Raw genomic sequence first — 19,732 nt, 5'->3', positions numbered from 1 at the left:
CTGTACGCGGGCCTCTCACTGCTGTGGCCTCTCCCGTTGCAGAGCACAGGCTCCGGACACGCAGGCTCAGCGGCCATGGCTCACGGGCCCAGCCGCTCCGCGGCATGTGGGATCTTCCCGGACCGGGGCACGAACCCGCGTCCCCTGCATCGGCAGGCGGACTCTCAACCACTGCGCCACCAGGGAAGCCCTAAGATTTCTTTTTAAAAAACCTAATTAAGAACAAAATATCGACTAGGGTGGACATGGCAATCCTCTTCGTTGACACCTATTTTATCATCACACATCAAGTCCAATACATGAACTGTTTTCTTTCCTGGTTATTAAAGGGAAATAGGTTTCAAAAAATCAGGCCAGCTTAGAGAAAGGAAGGGACACAGCTCTGCTAAGGTAATCCCACTATGCATATCTGAGGAGATGCTCTGTGCCCACAAAAGAGCATGAAGCAGTAAACACAGAACCAGGAAGAAAGAGAAGAATCCCTCCTTACCGAAACTGAGGAAGGCCTTAGAGGAGGTTTGTTATGTTCGTGAAATACGGGAAAGAAATGCTCACATCAGGTATTCTATATTAAAAATGAAATACTGAAACGAATTCCAAAACCAAAAACACACATACCTATATGGAATATGTATGTATCTTTACATATACACACACATAGAACACATATTTTATGAATAAAAAACTGAGCACTTAATATTTTTACCATGGCTAATCCCTCAGTTAGTAGTAAAAGTAATAAACTAACTGTATCATAGCGCTTTTATATAGATTTGTATAAGCGAGCTATAGAAATACTAATAAAACAATTTCTAAGACTTACTTCTGCTAGTCTATCATTCATTACTGTATAAGAAAGCTATCAATCTTTTATTTCAGTAGGAAAAAAGTTATCTAACATATTATACAACTTCTAAAAATATTTTTGTTTGATTTAAATACTTAAGATGTCTTATTATATATAAATTTAGTGGGAAATAGAAATCACAAAGACCTTACTAGTGAATCTTGCTTTAGTGAGCTATATTAAGTACCTATTTTTAATACCTACCTAGTCTACAGAAAAGTTAATTTTTGAAATTTTGTTATCTTAAAATGTTGCTGTAACAGCCACTATAGTTACCTAAAATTTTTCTTTAAGGCTATCTTAATGGGAGAAAAAAGGAAATACATTATTTAAGTGTAACTGAGAACATGCAACACTATTTAACTCACCTTAAAACAGTAGTTTTTCTTTTTTAACACTGTTAATGATAAAATGTTAGTGAGTCATGGCATTTGTTTCACAGCACTGTGGAAAATTTTTGTTTAGACTAAACATAAGACCAGTATTTTTCTACTTCTTGTCTCCTGACATAAATTACAACTTTACTTTATCTTACATAACGAATCTCATTTTTTAGTACCGCTTCATACACAATTGTTTGCAAAAGGTTTTTAAAACACAGATAACTGGGGTAAAATATTAAACAAAAATCAAAAATCTTCACCTTCAAAGTATCACAACTAATACTAATACCCTTAAATAAATGTAACAAGAGGCATTTGAAACCAAATTTTCTTCTTAAATTGCAGCAGAATGGTTTAATGATTAGATCCTAGGGTAATGGAAAGATGCAGAAGAATTGGCAAAGTAGGCAGAGACTCAGTGATTTTCTTGTCAAGTTTAAAAGTTTTCCAAATATACTATAACTCAGTATCTAAAGATGTGGTTTGACTAGGGAGAGGAGGTGATTCACAAGGAATACAGGAGAAAACTAACGTTATCCAAGATGTCAGAAAGGGAGAACAAAAGAGGATGGTTTATCCCTAAACATAGAACATTAAAGCCTAAATGTGTCACTTCCTTTATGATAAGAGATTAACCTGTCATATTTTCCCTGATAATGAGTATCCTGCCCAAGGGATGAAAGCTGAATATCAAGAAAAAAGCTGTAGGATTTTTACCTTTCTATGTAGGCAGAAGAGAAGATTTCTTAAGCTCTAAATTATCCCATGAGATAATTTTAAAACTCCAGTAAATATATTAGAGAGAGGATCAAGACATTATATAACTTATTTACAACCTACAATACCCTAAGTTCAAAAGACTCTTACTTAAAAAAAAAAAAAAAAAAGGGCTTCCCTGGTGGCGCAGTGGTTGAGAGTCCGCCTGCCAATGCAGGGGACACGGGTTCGTGCCCCAGTCCGGGAGGATCCCACATGCCGCGGAGCGGCTGGGCCCGTGAGCCATGGCCGCTGAGCCTGCACGTCCAGAGCCTGTGCTCCGCAACGGGAGAGGCCACAACAGTGAGAGGCCCGCATACCGCAAAAAAATTAAAAAAAAAAAAGACTTACTTTTGTTACGTCAGATAAGGTAAAGTTGTTATTTACATTCAACTATTCAGTAGGGCGTACATTTAAAACCTACAGGTAATTAGCCTCTATTCTTCACTTTAAGTTTTAATTAGTTCCAGTTAGAAAATCTTTTAAGAAAAAAAGCTTACTACAAACAGCTTAAATAGTTGCAGAAGTATCAAGTCGAAGTGCTTTCCAAATGTCAGTTCTCATTGCATAAGGGATAAGAATTTTATAAAGTTTATACAAAATAATAATAGTAGTAGTACTTGTTGTTGGTATTTTGTTAGCCTTACTTAAAATGCACAAAGTAACCTGGGAATTCATTGCATGGGAAAAAATTTTCTTATATTCAAATAGTAAATGTAAGATCTATAAATGACATAGGATCTCTACATCTATAAATATTTATTTCATCAATTTTGTTTCTATTTTGTTTCCCTATGAATAGATTCACTTTAATTAGATAATTTTCTTTCATACCATTCATTTATTTCATACAATAGAACAAAGGAAGACATATCAAAAAAGCAACCATCTCTTGAAAAAACTGCAGTTGATTTTCTTATCAACTTTACTAAATAAGGCAGCAGTTAATTTCTTTTTTAAAAATCCAGCATTCACTTCACTAACATTTTATAAAGGCATAAAAGTCCAAAGAGAAAACAGTATTCCTCCCACATAATGAAATATTCAACTTGCCATTCCATGCTCAGCAGCCATTTGCCAGGCCTGTGACTTCAGTGGCCGAGAGAGAACAGCAGTTCTTACTAGTCACATTTACAAATGCATGTAAATGACCTGTTATCTTTCACCAGCTTATATTCTTTTCATAGCACAATGATTATTTGTGACTCATGTTTAGAGACCATACTTCTAACCTGCAGCAGGATATTAAACTCACACGAGTACCCACACACATTCTTCCCTGAGTCAACCAATATTTTGTTAGTCAGTTTCCACGTCTCTTTAGCAAAAGTGTTCAGGAAACAAAGTGCATGTATTGCAACTATCTAAGACCTGTAAAAGGTAGAAGTCTATATGTTATAACTACCTATAATGTATTAAAATCTAAAAAGGAAGACAAGGAAATAAACAGTAGGAAATGCCAGTAAAAACAGCCTATTGCTTCAGAAGAATAAAGTGATTATGGATCCCTACTGGGATCCTATAAATACCTACTTATTTATAACATTAAAACCAGCATAGTTTTTAAAACATTTACATTAATTATTTAGACTTATAACTTTAAATGGGTGATATAAAGAGATGCTTTGATGTATCTTATTCTTGCAGAAATAATGTAATCTGATGTCTTATTCACCAGCTATCCTTGTGTGGGGCAATATAAAGAAAAATAGAAGAATATTATGAATACACATTTGTATGAGTTTTTTAAAAGCCCTCAAAATCGTCACAAATGTCCAGTAATATACAGATTTTAGTAATACCAAATAAGAAAAAAAAAAGCCAGTGGTTACATTTATGTTTTAAAACAGGAAAAACATGGAATGGTATACCACATGGATTACATAAAATTTATACTATTCGAGTTTACATATGTCTATTATTTCCCAGTATCTATCTTGGGTTTGGTGGTCTATATAGGCTGAAAAATAATTGACTGAGAAGAAACCTAACAAAGATGCAAGGGATATAAAATTGCTAATTTACAAATGTATAATGTAGAAAAATAATGTTAGAAATAAAAGTATGCACTAGTGCCCCAGATTTGCTGGATCCTCTATTAGCTCAGTCTGGAAGTTCTGATGAAGCCTCTGAACAAGACTCCCCCCCACCCCCCCGCTCTAGCGTACTCAAGTGTAACTATGCTTGTACGTGGAACGGTATATGAAATTAAACAGAAAAGAGATACTTCAGCTGGTTATACAGGAATCTACATCTAGCTCCAGCTGATAAAACATACATGCATCTAGAAAGACAGACAAATATCAGTAGCCACATGATCCTAAAGGTTTTGAGTGAACATTCAGGAAATTGGGGTCATCTGACTTTCTCAAAGTGTGTGAATCCAAATAGACGCACTAATACAAATGCGTAAGTAAAGCTATTATTTTTGTTAATACACAGGATAACATCACAAGAGTGATTCCTGAATGCATTTGGGGTTGATCTTTATAAATTAAGAATTGTATGTTTAGATTTATCTTCACCCTTGAGTCGTTACTCCCAATCTTGTCTGCTTGTCAGACCACTGTAAATCCTGGCACTCACCAGTACAAAGTAGTATGCATACAGCGCTGTACAATGGTGAATTATAAAATACTTGTCACCAATCACTTTCCAATACCAAATGAGAATCAACAAATCTGTAACAAGGAAAAATAAGATATTACACAGGAAGAAAGCTTCATTGTTTTTCAAGTGTATTTAACTTTCTCCTGACATCACATCACAGTCCACTCTGAGCCCACAGCACTCGTCTCATACATCAGGAGCTCAGCTACCCCTTTTACCACGAAGTATGTGCTTCTAGATAACTGTCTCCCCTACACTACTGGGACTTCTCTAGGAAGAGGACCAAGTGTGGGCATCCAGCACAGTGCCAGGCGTATAGCTATGTAATGTAACGTATTTGTTGAAAGTATAAACAAATTAACTTGTTACAAGGGTTAAATAAAATGAAAATATTACAGAATAAAAATAATTTTAAAATAAGGCTAAATTACTGATTTTTGTCACTATAATAACTCAATCGGATAAGACGATCTCAGAAAAGGTATAAAACGACTAACTCGTGTATAACACAAATTCAGCAAAAAAATTTTAAAGTTAACATAGAATGTGGTTAAATATCAAAATAGCAAAAAAAAAAAAACCCCAAACACGAAGAACTATAACTATTAAAAAGATATCTTAAAAAAGAGCTCAAGGCATCCATTTTTCTTTAAATTCTAAATCAATACCACAATTCAGAGAATTGTTTCATTTAATAAAACAGAAATATCTCAAACTGTGAACACAAGTATTTTCTTTACCAAATGGTTAAACATGAAATTTAAACCTGGAAACAAATGGCAATCATGGATGGAAACCAGAGTCTGATTCAGGTTTTGTGGGTTTGGAGCTTATAGCATGAGGAGCTTCTTTTATAAAAAATAAAAATTACTAATACAAAACTAGGTGTGAATATATATAAAGGTAAAAGAAATCATCAGATTATAAATTTTAAGGAGAGGAAAAAATACCACAAATGTGGAAATCAAGAAAATTTAAAACTATTAGTAATTAACTGCCTGATATGCTTCTCTAGATACATTTTTCCTATATTTGGCTGTATATCTTTGGTCACCAATTTATATGATAATGATCTTATAATATTTTCTATAGAGAGAATAAAAGAATTCACCTTTCATTCAGCTTGGTTTAGAAAGTTTGTTTCAGTTCATAACTTATTTTTAAGTGTTTTGAATTATTACCTTATTTGAGAAAATCTTTATCAAGTTTCTTTCATACAAGATTTCCTGGGTAGTAACTACTCTCTGAATTGACAATACTCATTAACCAGTGTATGAGGCATATTATAAATTTTGTGTTAACCTTGTCAATGACAGCATTTTGTGCCAAAGAGCAAATCTTTTCCCAATATGTCCACAAGATACACTCTCCTTTTAATTGGGCCGTTGAATAATCCAATAGCCTATTCATTATTTCTATCCCAAATGTATCTTTTCCTCTTAATAAATTACTGTGTTTTAGTTTAATCTAATTTTTTTTTTACAATTCACTTCTTGATGGCAGAAAATTTTCTACCGAGTCCATCACTCATCTTTATCACTTTTGTTTCATAGTCCATTATTTTTACTTGGATTTTCTTTCAGCTGTTTATTAAATTTGAAAATTACAAAATAGGGTTCCTTGGGTAAATGTCCAAATCAGAGATCTCTTATTTCTCGTTTTATTGAGACAGTCCAAAATGCCTTTTCAAAGAGCAGTTTAAATGGCGTATTCTCAACTTAACTTCCCCTCTCTCTCATTGTGTAAAAGGTTACTCCAACCCCATCCAACATGAGAGAAAATATGACAGAGGGAAATGTGAAGTAGAAAGAGTCCATGATCTTAACTGATTATGACTAAAATACCTTACTTTTGCAAGTCTTACCAAAACAATACAAAACCATGACCATGGGAGCACATTTCAAGGGCCCTTGCAAGTGAGGACCCTGAGGCTTAAACTTCCTTAGCGTCATGGTAATTGCACCTGAGCAACTCTTTAGTCCAAAAAGGAACCATCACTAGTAAAAAAAAAAAAAAAAAATCCAGGCCTAACTGAGGCCCCACTCTGCAGCCCCACTCTGCAGCTCTGATCTTCGAGAACCAGAGAGCCAACATGAAAAATGTTTCATGTTCTACCATTACAGCAGATTTTTTTTTCCCTCAGTATGGATCCTAAAAGTTGCTTCTTAAATAAATAAACCAAAAGCATAGACTATGTATGTATTCTTTGCATAATTCCATAAGTAGTCTAAAAAGAAACAGACAGTGAACAACATATCACATACCAGAAATGAGGTAGCCTGAAGCAATAGCAATATTCACTTTCACAAGAGATGGATCACCCCTATAAATATTAAAAAACAGGTTCCTTTTTTTAGCACATGGTTATAGATGACAGCTACTTTTTTTTCTATTGAGATTTAAATATAATTTAAATGTTCTCTATAGGTGCTCAAATGGTAACTTGTCATTTGCACAAGGTACTGTGTTAGCTATAATGCTTCTAACTGCAATAATCATAATTGCTTATACTTATTAGTCCAAAGTTTTATGAAAATAATATTACCAAAAGACAACATTTTATAAGTGTGTTCTCATATGATTTGTTTGTGAAAGGACTTAAATGGAATTCCAGATGCTGGTTGTTGTTGTTTTGATTCCTTATTCTGAATCAAAGACTCAAATAGCCTCAAGAAATCATCTAGCCTGCCCCTGATTTAGAGGCACTATACTGTTACCCTCACTTTACTGAGGACTGGAGAGATTTGCCTATTATCACAAGTTAGAAATTGATCGGAACAGAACAATTTAACCCTGCTGTTTCGACCCTTACACATATCAAGATCCTACACTTTTGCCCTGCTCATGCTCTTGGCTCCAAGAAACAGATACAAATTATCAGTCCTTTATCTGACTTTTAATGTGAACTACTGGTAAAATGAACATAAAATAAAACTGACAACAGGTAAACTACATGTGGAAATATTTAGTAGAAGTCATGTCTTCTTTACAAATTTTGATCTGTAAATATGATCCAGGAAAATTGGACCTGGAATAAATTATGGTATCTAAGAAAATGTTAAAATATCAAAAAATATAATAGGTAAAAATTTGATAAGGACAAATTGGTCAACGAATCAAATCTCTGTTATAAAATTTACTTCCCAAAACAACTGGTTCTGTTGACAATCATGTGGGTAAAATAAAAATATGAAAAAAAAGTAGCAATTGTTTAGGTAGAGCACATTAAAACTTGGTCAAGGAATGAAATTCACTAAATTAATTCACTTTGAAAAATATCTTCTCAGTGAAAATGTATGAATACTGGTATAACTCTGACCAGCATAATTCCATATTTATGAATAAAAAACAACATCATTGCAGTCAAATAGAGATGGTCAAAAGACCTGGTCAAATTGCCCCACATCCCTCAGAACCCACGTCTATCACATCCCTGTGCAGTGCTTTTTCAAAACACTCCCAATCCCTCAAACTAAACTGAACTAAGTCTTCTCATATAATGCCAGGAAGTACAGTTTGTAAAACTTCTTTCATTGGAATGACATTTAAATTCTTAAAAAAGAATCATCTTACAAATTATCGTGTTATGGCTAAACATAATTATTATTCGTGCTTCAAATCATCTCATGTGGTACTAAATTCCTCTCACATGGACATCTATAATTCTCATTTTCCTATCTTTGATATCAAATGATGGGTCAAACATAAATTTAAAGACTAAGTCTATCCTATCTATCTGACTATCCTATCTCAATAATAACTTATTTTTACTCAGAACAGTGTTCACAATAACTTGATTTCACTCACTAACACGGTATAAACGCTTACATAATAATCATATTCTCCCTGTTTTGGATAATAATTGCAATACTAATGCAAAATGGCCCTCATTATTTGTATTAAATCTAAAATAAATCATTCTAATGCACCTTGCTGAAATATGTCTGAACACAAGCATTTTAACAAACCATACACCATCAATATGTTTTCTGTTTTAAAGTAAAGAGATGTTCTTATTAATAATTAAAATCAAAACATAAATCAAATTGACTATATTGGAAAGAAACAGCTTACCAAAGTGGATCAGCAATAGTAGCCTCATCAAACAAGAATATGTACAAGCCAATAACCCCAACCACCAAAGAATGACACGTAGACACCACCCTGCAATGAGATGAAACAGACACAAAGATTTTAGAATCTGTGCAATAAATTTTAACTAATTCTGGCAAGTCATTTAACAATCTGAAGAAGTTAAATGTGGAAGCATTTAAATATAGGATTGGAGTACATCTGAGAATATAATACAAAATTGCTATTTAGAAATCCAAGGGCCACAACTTTACTTTGGAATCAATAACAAGAAAGATGCCCAGGTCTACAATTTCCTGCTAGACAAATGATGAATCACTTATTGATTAAAGGGTCTAAAGCAGAAGCATATCTGATGAACCAGTTGACAGAGTTTTGTGCAAACAGATGGCATTTGGTAAGCACACTACCCTGCACCCTGCTCCATCCCCAGCAGCATCACTGCGGGATTAGTGCCTGCTCCAATCAGTCAGGAATGACTTCCAAATCTACTAGCCTTAACGAACTCCATATTCATGGATCAGAATTGGAATGGATCATGAAATGAAAATGTATTCCCTTGGAAATTTCAGTTTTAATACACACATTATTGTACTTGATTCTTGTAACAAATCTGTGAGAAAGCTAAGGTGGCTATTATTAGTGTCTCATCATTATTATGAAATCACTTCTAAATAGAAAAATGGAGGACCATGAATTTTTTCAGAAAAAATCTGTTTTTAAAAGAAATGCCCAAGTGAAAACAAAATGTTCACATGATCCACGTGGCATTTTCTTTATAGAAGGAATAACTTTTAGTTGAAAAACATCAGTTTCTATGAACATATCTTGCTAAAAATTTAATGACTTAACCAATATGCAAGTTCTATGATATCCTACTTAAAGAACTGTATACAGGATACTATATGCTTACTCACATAATGAAAAAGTTTATGAGTAATGAAGTTTCTCTTCTCTTCATTAGAACAAAGGATGAGAGGAATAGCAAAGTTTTCTCTTTAGAAATTAATTGGTATGCAATGAATCTCTCTACAATATGACCCAAATCTTTAAAAGTAAGTGAAATATATCAACCAATACAAAGTTTGATATTAAAAAGTCTCATTGTAACTTGAAAAATCAATATACTTGATCTAATATATGATGTGGTCCTAAGTAAACATATCAAATTAAATCTAATCATATTTTAAATGTTCAAAGAGTCTCACTAATTTAAAGGCACTGAGTCCTTTGTAATACCAAAATACATTTTGAAGTGTGATAATTAACCCAATTAACCGGGTTTACAAGTCTGGAATTTTCACGCCAAGCACACCTGTGTTCCATTTGAACACAGCAAGATAAAAATGTAAGTTCCTTGATCTCAAATAAAACATGCCATCTAAATAATCAGACAACCAGCTTTCTGTTGCCATTCAAAAATTCTATTAAAGGAAAAAGCATAACCTTTTACTAACCTGTTGGCTTAGTAACCTTCTATCAAAAAGTTTCCTTTTGGAAAATATCTGAATTTTTGTTCCTGATACTCAGGCCTCAAATTCCCTACTCTGTTGAGATGCTATATGGTAAAAGGGAAGAATTACAAGCCCTCAGCTGATGGAAATGGCATATAATTCACAAGAGAAAAGTTACATGTTACTTGGATCAAATAGCTCCCACTATAATGAAGAGGAGAAACAAACACGCTGTGCTTACATGCTATTCTGTATTAAAAGTCTATACATTCAGAAACTTCTGTTAGTGAAAATTTCATATTTCATTCTTTAAAATCAGATTCCTGGCAAAGCATAATGTATATTCCTCAGGGTCTTAAAAAGAACACCAAGATAAAATATTTCAATTTTGTTTAAAGAAGGTTAAAAAGGAATGTTTGTTGGTTTCTTTTTTTTTAAGGAAGTAATGACAATTTTAGAATAGCACTTTAAAATTACTGATGTAATCACTCGCAAGTAGTATGAGTATTACCAACAGAAATTACATAGCTCAATCAGACAAAAGAGTTATATTTTGAAGAAGCAGATTTAAAAATTAGGAATATTTCAGCACAACAAGGACTTTCCATGCCATAGGAAAGCAAGTGGAAATAAGAAATTTATTTAATTATATAATGTTAATAATATCTATAAGTATGTATGTTTGCAGAAAAAGTAACAAGTATAAGATTTTCTCACTTATTAATTCAACTGTTACTCTCAGGTGTGAATTTTCTGGAGAGCTTTTCTGCCTTCTGTCCTTTTACTACTAGACGATTTGAGCCACTCATCGTTCAGAGACTCTTTCCTGATTACTAGAGAGAATTAATGGGGGTTGTGTTGATCTGTCTGTTTTAAGACTGGAATCTGGATTTCAAGACATATATGTGTATTCAAAAAGCAGCCAACTGTTTTTCCTTCTTTGCACTCTCCACCTCACAGTTTAAGTCCCATGTAAAGCAAGCTGGAGAGGGAAACAGGAGTAAATTTGAGAGAAAATAGCATAGCATAATAGTATTTGAATAGCATAATGAATCATATAATCCCAGACTCCTTTTTCAAATGGGAACTCAGTTTCCCAAATGGTGGTTCCATGTCTCATAGAATGGCAGTGATAATAAGACTGAATAATGCAAAGTATTTCTCAATTGCATCATTTCATTTCATTTTTACCTTTGCTTCTATCTATCTGTACCCTCCCTGTTTCTTTGGCTTGCAGCTCGCCAAGATTCAAATGCCTTTACCTACCTTAACCATGCTGAAATGGAAATGAAAACAGTTCAAAATTTAGTCGTAGAAAATGAATGTCCCCCTCCATATCCCTTTCCTTCTCTTTCCCAACTATTCTATCTTCATGTTAGAAATGGTTTTACAAAATAGTGGTTAGTATCTTTTGTATCCCACATTTGAACAATACTTTTGTGCTATTGTTTAGACAAAAGAATCATACCTCTTACTTTTCAAAAATATGTGGAGAAATAATTCTCACTCTTGGGAAGAAGAGCTATAACATGTATGAACCAGACAAATCAGTGTAAGGTGCAGAAGAAAACAACTAGTCTTCTTCACAGTCTGAGTTATAAAAGTGAATGCGTGTAAAACAATTTGGCTCAAATAGATAGGGCATTTCAGGTCACATATGACCATTCTCAAATAAATAGACTTTGGCAGAAGTTTTTAATTCCGAAAGGAAATTTCAATGAAAAAATAATTATAGCAATTTTGGAGATCTGCTGAGTTCATTTTATAGTTAGCATTAACTTCAACAATAAACAGTATCCCATAGCTGCTCTAATTCACTGAGGTTTGCAAATGCACAGAGGTGTTTGGGCATCTGAAATGCTCTAAAGCAAGTGAAGCAGTCATCAGAGTCCGTCTGTGTTTGAAACCTTGTGAGAGATTAATGAGTTGCACATACACAAAAAATTCGCAAACCAACTAATTAAAACTCTGGCAGGTTTCTATATCCTTAGATGTCTTATTCGTTTTCCATTTACTCTTTTGTTTAAAAGATCTAAAAAGCAATTTTTACTTTAGAATTACATAACAAAAGAACAGATTCTGGAGGGCTATGAATTAAAATGAAAAGTTCATTAAAAGAGAGACATGTGCTAACCGTGCACCAGGTTCTTCGGTGTGTAGTGTTTAACTGTCCTAGGTTGGGCTAAGCCAGCCTGATACTACATATAGGCTACTCACAGCCCCAACTAATGTTACTTCTGTTACCATTTCCAAAGAACATGTGTTTGTTATCATAAATATTTCAGAGGAGAATGCAAAACAGTGCCTTCCACCACAGTCTGCCAGAGTCTACTTAACACTTCCCTAGACAGTTAAATAAATTTTTCCTAACATCTTTCAGAATAAGAATTGAAAATTTTTTCTTGTATGAGATCTATCTACTTGTCTTTCCTTTTATTCCTAATGTCAAATAAAAAAATTTGACCTAAGATTTTGTTAGATCCTAAATGAAAAAGACTTTCTGGAAATATTTTAAATGCATAATTTTATTTCAAAAGACTAGGTATTTTTTAATCAGTCATTTACATTTCGTATGCTTTACCTTGAGTTCCATTCAATCTTCTTTTCGAAGTTGAGATTATTAAAACCTGGAGAAACTTTTGCTGAAAACCAATAACTTACAAAGTGGAAAAGAAGCTGAAAGGTGAAAAAGCTGGTAAAACCAGCGCTGATGACCACTATGGTGTTGGTATCCATACTTCTTCAACCTGTTAAGAGAAATGTTGGCTATAAAATCCTTTAAATTGCTCATAATACACCTAAATTAATTTTTAATTTTAAAAGAGTATGTGGTTGTATTTTTGGTGATTTATTTTAATTTCGCACAAATGTAAGAATACAAGGAAACTATATGAATTTTAAGCCTTTACCAGCTATCTGTCATGTATCTCATATTTGTACTTAAAAGAGGGGAAGATCTATTATCTTAACGATTTCAATATTATAAATGTCAGGAGACAAATTTAACATCATGATACTCAAAATTACCTAAGTCTAGAGTTTACCACTAAGAGGGAATTTCAAGTACTATAACTGAAGGTATTCTTTTAGTAATATTTTTAATTAAACTAAGGACAAATCACCTGATTTCTCTATGCCTCAATTTTCTCATCTATAAAAGAAAGTTGGTTAGATAATTTCTAAGAAACAATTAAGCCAAAATAAGAATAGAACTAACATTATCTGCTATAGCAAAACAAAAACCAATTATACAAGAAAAAAGTAATTGTACAGTGTGACAAACATTTAAAGTTTAAGGAGAATATTACCATCTTGGAAATAATCATACCACTGTTACTGCTTAAATTAGTATTTAACTTTTTTTTTTTTTTTTAGTATTTAACTTTTAAAAGAATATTTTGCAATCACAGATATCCTTGAACCAAAAATCCTCCATGGATTTTTATCTCTAGAAGAAAACATTTTTATAAAAGAGCTCCAAGTTTTAAGGATAGAGTTAGCGCAAAGAATGGTAATATGCATATATACACATTCAAAGTATGTTTTCTATCTCATTGAGCTAAACTTTATCTGGCTCCTAAAAATCTTAGGAACATTCAGACCAAAAAAAAAAAAAAAAAAAAAAGACACTGAAGCATTTGCTCATATCCAGCAAATACAGCATTTCTACGGCTCCATCTTTTTTTTTTTTTTTTACGGCTCCATCTTTGATAGAGCTGACCCTCAAATGAAAAGGAAATGAATCAATACATATTTCCAGCTGCCTAATGTGAAGAAATAAAGTCACCTACTGAAGCCAATTCACTAGAGAAAAACCACATCATTGACTGCACTAGCAATAACCCCACTTCATTCCCTTCCAACCAGGATATCATAATAAGAATCAGTCTCCCACAGGGCCTCTTCTGACAGAATTCATGTGTCTGTAATGAATTCTTTCCTCATTCTTTTTTTCTGGTGTGTGTGCACAGTAAAAATATTGATATCACAATTCTTCTCTGTGAGATTCCATTAACTTTATTGCTCATTTAATTGTTTTTAATTCAACATGTGTTTATTGGGCATTACAAAATTTAATTTTAACCTATCTTGGTCTTTTAACCTAGGTTTAATATTAACAAAATAATACATAAAAGTAAGTTTTATACATAAATTAAACATCACTGTAGTTTGTTAAGTGAGATGTAAAAAGGAAAATGTTTTTCTAAGATTAAGCAAACAAGGATCTGCATGCCAGGTGGGCAGATAAACAAAGACAATGAAACCAGTAACCAGTAGTGAGTGGAGAATCTAATCTTAAATGTGAGGATGATTTGTCCTGAAGGGTTCTGTGTGTTCCCTGGAGGTTATGGAGGGTGGCTAGGCAAGAGCTGCTTATTTACCTCAGTTAAAATTCAATGTATACAATGAGTATTTATTTCATGAATGTTTGCTAAAAGTTATGTTATAAAACATAGTAGGTATCATGCAACATTATCCATTTTATGAACTGTTAATTTAAGCAATACATTAAAAAATCAAACAATTCACTATTAAATTCCTCATTCCTAAAAAAATTTAGTTTGTATTAAGTCTTTGTTATACTGGGTATCTTATATTTTCAACGGACTTTCAGTTAACTAGAGTTTGGGGGTACATGTTGAGAATCTCTCTTTGCAAAAATGTTCCATTTAAAACTAAAAAGCTCCACATACTCAAGTTATGGCTTCCTTTAAAGGCTCAACAGACAGAAGCTAATTAAATTGTTCTACTCCCAGCTTTGCTTCATATTAAACAGCTGCTTGCTTCATCAGTCATGCCAAGTCAGGGACTAATCTAAGGAATCAAAAAAAAATTTTCCCAGAAAACCAAAGCTTCCGGTAGGAAGCAACTGCCCCTGTTCATTCACTGAATCAGGCAAGAAAATGGTGAAAATGGATAAAACCAAATAATGCTCATTACTGACACAAATTAAGGGCCTTTTAGAGTTTAGTGATTATTAAGTAGAGGAATACACAGTAAAAGTAGAAAAGTATTAGACTTGGTTCATACACCTCTACACATGGCTAGTAGCTGGCAGAAGGCTTGGATACTATCCTAGAACACAGCAGCCAGAACAGAAGTGGGAAATATTTCTGTGCCAATTTACAAGGGGAGTGTCTAGACATGAAATTTAATTAGCCCATCCTGATTCCCAGGAATTATGGACACCAAAGAAACTCTTCCAGAGGCTTCCTGAATACAAAGGATGTTCGTGCTTTTCCCCACAAGATGGTTTCCATAAACTTTAATTCAAGTTGGTTTCTTCGTAGAGAAAACCATGAAAAGGTTTGAAGGATGCCTCTTAACCACCAGCTTGTGAGGGCCCTTCTCCAGGAGGACTCCCAGAAGGAGGACCACTGGAAACAGCCCAGCCAGACTGATTCAGTCTTTACTTCAGCCAACAGTTCTCCCAATACCTGTCATGAGTCCGCCACATACCAGGCACTGTGCTGGGACTCAGAATACAAAATGGGAGACATGCTCATGGGCTAGTACGGAAGCAAGAAACTGATCACTCCCACATAAAGTGGTATATTCATGGTGCTAAGGGGGGCACTCCCTGCTTTCCTGGGAATAAATACCCAGCAGAGAAGACATATAAACAGTGAGGAGATATCTGAAGGTACTCAAGCTAAACCAAGAGAACATCTTCTCATCTATTAAAATCCCAACAAGATGCTTTAAGGTTGAAACCCCTAAAGATTCAGTTCCACCAGGTGACTCTAGAAATACTGACCTGGGAATACAACCTTTACTCTCATTTCCCCATGTTCATTATCTCCTTGTAGCACAAGGGATTCCTTAGGGAGTGTGTTGGAATCACCAACGTCACCTCCAATCATCAATACACATACACAACCTTCACGTTCTGATACAACTTCCAGGGAAGAACCACTGCTGTACAGATTAGCAGTAAAAATCCTTAAATACAGGGGGAAAAGGTCTTATGTGGTTGTCTTTAAGGGCAGCAAGGAAGGGGGAGCTAGGAAGAATGCCCTACACATGCTTAGCAGTCCTTTTCCCATCCCTTTCCTTTTTCCCACATTGACTCCAAATATTCATTGCTCTCAAATCTCCAGTTCTCCCTGTCTTACAATAGATGAGGTTTCTTCCCATTTTACCAAAAAATGGAGGCCATCAAGCATAAACTCCTGATGATGGCAATGTTACTACCTCCCCTCGCCCCAATCCAGAATTTTTCTCTGCACATTACAGGCTCTGCTGGGGTGTATGCCCCACACATTCAACATGGTTTACATTGTGTGCAACCAAACCCCACCATCTCCCAATGTACCAGTCCTGGATGGTCAGCTACCCTCTGGGTGGCTCCGTAAGGGTATCCTGGAGGCCCACACGCTCTACATGACCCAAGCTGAACTTAACCCCAAACCAGTCCTCCCCCCAGGGTTCCATATCTCAGAGGATGATACTATCACCCGCAAACACCTCCTCACCTTTAATCTAGAACAGCTCAGTCATCCTGGTCTCCTTCCTATTTCCTACTCACATAATTAACTGACTGCCAAATCCTTGTAGACTGAAGAATAATACCAAATGAAGAACAACTTGATTCCAGGAAAGTTCTGAAAGTTTCTCATGAGATCCTTATTAATAACACAAAGAAATGTGGCTGGATAACAAAATTAGGTAAATCTAGAGTTAGCTGAAAAACTAGAACCAGCATTTAGATCAATGATCTGAAAGAGACTTGAGAAATATCTCCTGCGATAGCCCATAAGGTTCTCTCTTTTTGGTCTCTTTCAGTAATATTTTTACAAATATTTATATGTTTACTCAATCTGCATATAACACAGAGCTGGGAAAGATAGCTAATATAATCAGTTAACAGAATCAGGTTTCAAAATGATCTTCAGAAGCTAAAATAATGAATCCCAATCAGAAAGATAAAAACCTGAATAAATTTTTAAAAGGCAATACCCAAGTATAGGACTTAGCATAATAGCTATATAACACATGCGCGCGCGCGCACACACACACACACACACGTAATACTAGCATTTTAATTTACACAAACCAACAAGAAATAATAATGTAATGAAGATACTAATAACAAAAAACAAACCTCAGAACCACTTACAGAGAGTATAGATCAAGACACGTATCAGTCCCATTTTACTCTGAATTAATCACATGTCAAAGTACCTTTAGAGCAGGGTAACTAAGATGGTGATTTTTAGAAACCATATCATATCATGAAGAGTTGAAGGGCTGAGTAATGTCAGCTTGGGAACAAGATTACTTAGAGAGGACTGAAGGGCATTCTTCGGACATCTGAAGAACTGTCATGTGGAAAAGTGAAAGAGGGAACTTACTCTGCACCACTCTAAATGGCTCACATGGGCAAAAATTACAGAAAGGGAAGAGCTCAGCTTAATTTAAGGAAGACCTTTCTAACAATTTAGAAGTGCCCAAGCATCTGTCATGGAAGTGGTAAAATGACCACAGGGAGGGTTGGTCTGCAAAGGGGTTGGGCGCTAGTCTAACCTTTAGAGCACTTGCAAAGTAAGATTCTGGGATTCTAGGACTGAACTTAATTGTGGCATCTAAAAAGATAATTTTGTATTAAATATTACACTAGCTTTTCAACAGTCTATCACTTATGTTTTACAAAATCAAAGTTAGGCGTGTAAGAAAATATTAAGTACGTATGACATGTTGGGAAGTACACAGGCTCTGTTACAGTCTTGAGTTTGAACCTCAGTTCCACCACTTGTTCACTGTGTGACCTGGGGCAAGTAACTTGCCTTGCCTTACCTGCACCTTGGTTTCTTCATCTGGAAAATGGAGATAACGACAGTACTAATCTGACATGGGGAATAAACCACAGAACACTGGGCGCTTAGAACAGTACTTGGCATGGGGTGCACACCCGGGAGTACTGTTTCTCCTTCCACCATCGACCACCTCCAGCAGCATGCAAGACATGCAACTTCTGGGCCTGTCATCACTCCAGCCCAGGGAAACAAGACCATTCTCTGGCCACTAGGCCCTATGCCTCTAACTCATCCCCCTTACATTAGTCAACACTCAAAATGTAGGCAGCCCCACTGCAGAGATCTAGCCTCCATCACTGGACTATCCCTGTCATGCTCCAACGTTCCTTCCCAGCCACCTGACCCAGCCCATCACCCCCTCTACCTCCCAAATGCTTCCACTGGTCCCCTGGGACTGGGCTCCCCACCCAGAAAACAGTGCTCTATGCTTGGCCTCTCCTCGGCCTGCTCTGAAGACACCCCTCTTCTTCTGCAACCTCTCAGCTAGTGGCTGCCTAGGCCCTCATCCTTCAGTGTCAGGAGTGGCCCTACAGGCTCTTTGCTCTCATGGTTCCCTTCAGGGCTTACTCCTCCCTTCCCTCACCTCCTATAAACATGCAGGGTGCTTTGGTCCTGCTATTCAGTTATACCACCTTCTCCCTCTTCTCACTGATATCATATTCCAACCTCCTGAACATCTCCTCCCTTTCAAAGACTTTGGTCCTGGTTCACTTATGGTCCTCAAGCCCTGCCATTATCCTGAATGACTTCCTATATATGTAGAAGGCCCAGGTTTCCTTAACAACTCAGTCCCTTAATCTTCATCTGGAATGGTACCCCTTCCATGCCACCTCAACCATTCATGGACCTTTACAGTCCCTTACCCACCATTTTTCTGCCTCCAAAATAACATTTCTATAAACATTTCTCCTTGTTGACCTTTCCTTCAAGTGTGCTCAGTATTACAACATTCTCAGGTTACATTGGCCTCTCAGCTTTTCCTCAATTCAGTAGCCCTTTTCTCTTTTTACTTCCCTCTTTAATCAGCTTAGATCCTAGAGCACATCATTTCAATAACAGTCTTTCTAACACCCCACATCCCCTTTCCACTGCCAAGAGCCGGTGAAACTCCAACCGAGGACAGGCCCAACAATTTACTCAGTGACAAGGCAAGCACAGTCGGAGCACTGTTGCAAAAAGTCATATACCAAAGTTTATACCAGTCATATACTGGTGAGTGTGAAATTACAGTGGGATCAAACAGCTCTCAACTCTGCCCTGCACTCCTAACACATTGCCCTCGCCAACCAATCCTTTCACGCTCCACAATTAAATTTCCAAGTTGCCCCTACTCTTTTCAAACCTCCAACCATCCAGCCCCACTCTCAACAGATAACCCCCATCCTACTTCACAAAAAATAGAAGCCAACATATGAAAAGTCTCAATATCATATTATCAACCATTCAAACTACCCACCTGTCCTCCCATCTCAAGACAACCTAACCTGTGCACTTTGGAGCCATCCTCTCTGGCCTTCTTGGGAAACTTTTCTTCCCCATTATCCTTTATTCTCTCCTCAACTAGACGTTTCTATTGGCTTTTAAACTGGCTCAAGTTCCCAGTAAAAACAAGAATCAGGCTTCCCTGGTGGCGCAGTGGTTGAGAGTCCGCCTGCCGATGCAGGGGACACGGGTTAGTGCCCCGGTCCGGGAAGATCCCACATGCTGTGGAGTGGCTGGGCCCATAAGCCATGGTCGCTGAGCCTGCGCGTCAGGAGCCTGTGCTCCGCAATG

At 35.8% G+C, this 19,732-nt stretch overlaps 1 protein-coding gene across 21 annotated transcripts in view; it reads right to left on the bottom strand.

Moving 5' to 3' along the window:
* TLCD4 (TLC domain containing 4) overlaps window positions 1-19,732 on the bottom strand; it is a 100,758-nt gene that overhangs the window by 26,066 nt on the left and 54,960 nt on the right. For 17 of the 21 annotated variants that reach the window (XM_027114413.1, XM_027114421.1, XM_027114415.1 and 14 more), the window contains 4 exons: window positions 12,724-12,889; window positions 8,671-8,760; window positions 6,861-6,919; window positions 4,573-4,667 (listed from right to left, as the gene is read on the bottom strand). In XM_027114413.1, the coding sequence (XP_026970214.1) occupies window positions 4,573-4,667; window positions 6,861-6,919; window positions 8,671-8,760; window positions 12,724-12,878 (399 nt within the window). In that variant the 5' untranslated portion in view covers window positions 12,879-12,889. Of the gene's footprint in view, window positions 1-4,572; window positions 4,668-6,860; window positions 6,920-8,670; window positions 8,761-12,723; window positions 12,890-13,264; window positions 13,294-15,900; window positions 19,627-19,732 lie in introns of those variants that run through there. The other 4 variants (XM_027114407.1, XM_027114409.1, XM_027114416.1 and 1 more) reach the window with 2 other exon arrangements.

Source organism: Aethalodelphis obliquidens, unplaced genomic scaffold (assembly GCF_003676395.1).
Source record: "Aethalodelphis obliquidens isolate GAN/ISIS:26980383/991018 unplaced genomic scaffold, ASM367639v1 scaffold13, whole genome shotgun sequence".
Classification (NCBI taxonomy): Eukaryota; Metazoa; Chordata; class Mammalia; order Artiodactyla; family Delphinidae; genus Aethalodelphis; species Aethalodelphis obliquidens.
This window is presented reverse-complemented; position numbering and strand designations above follow the sequence as displayed.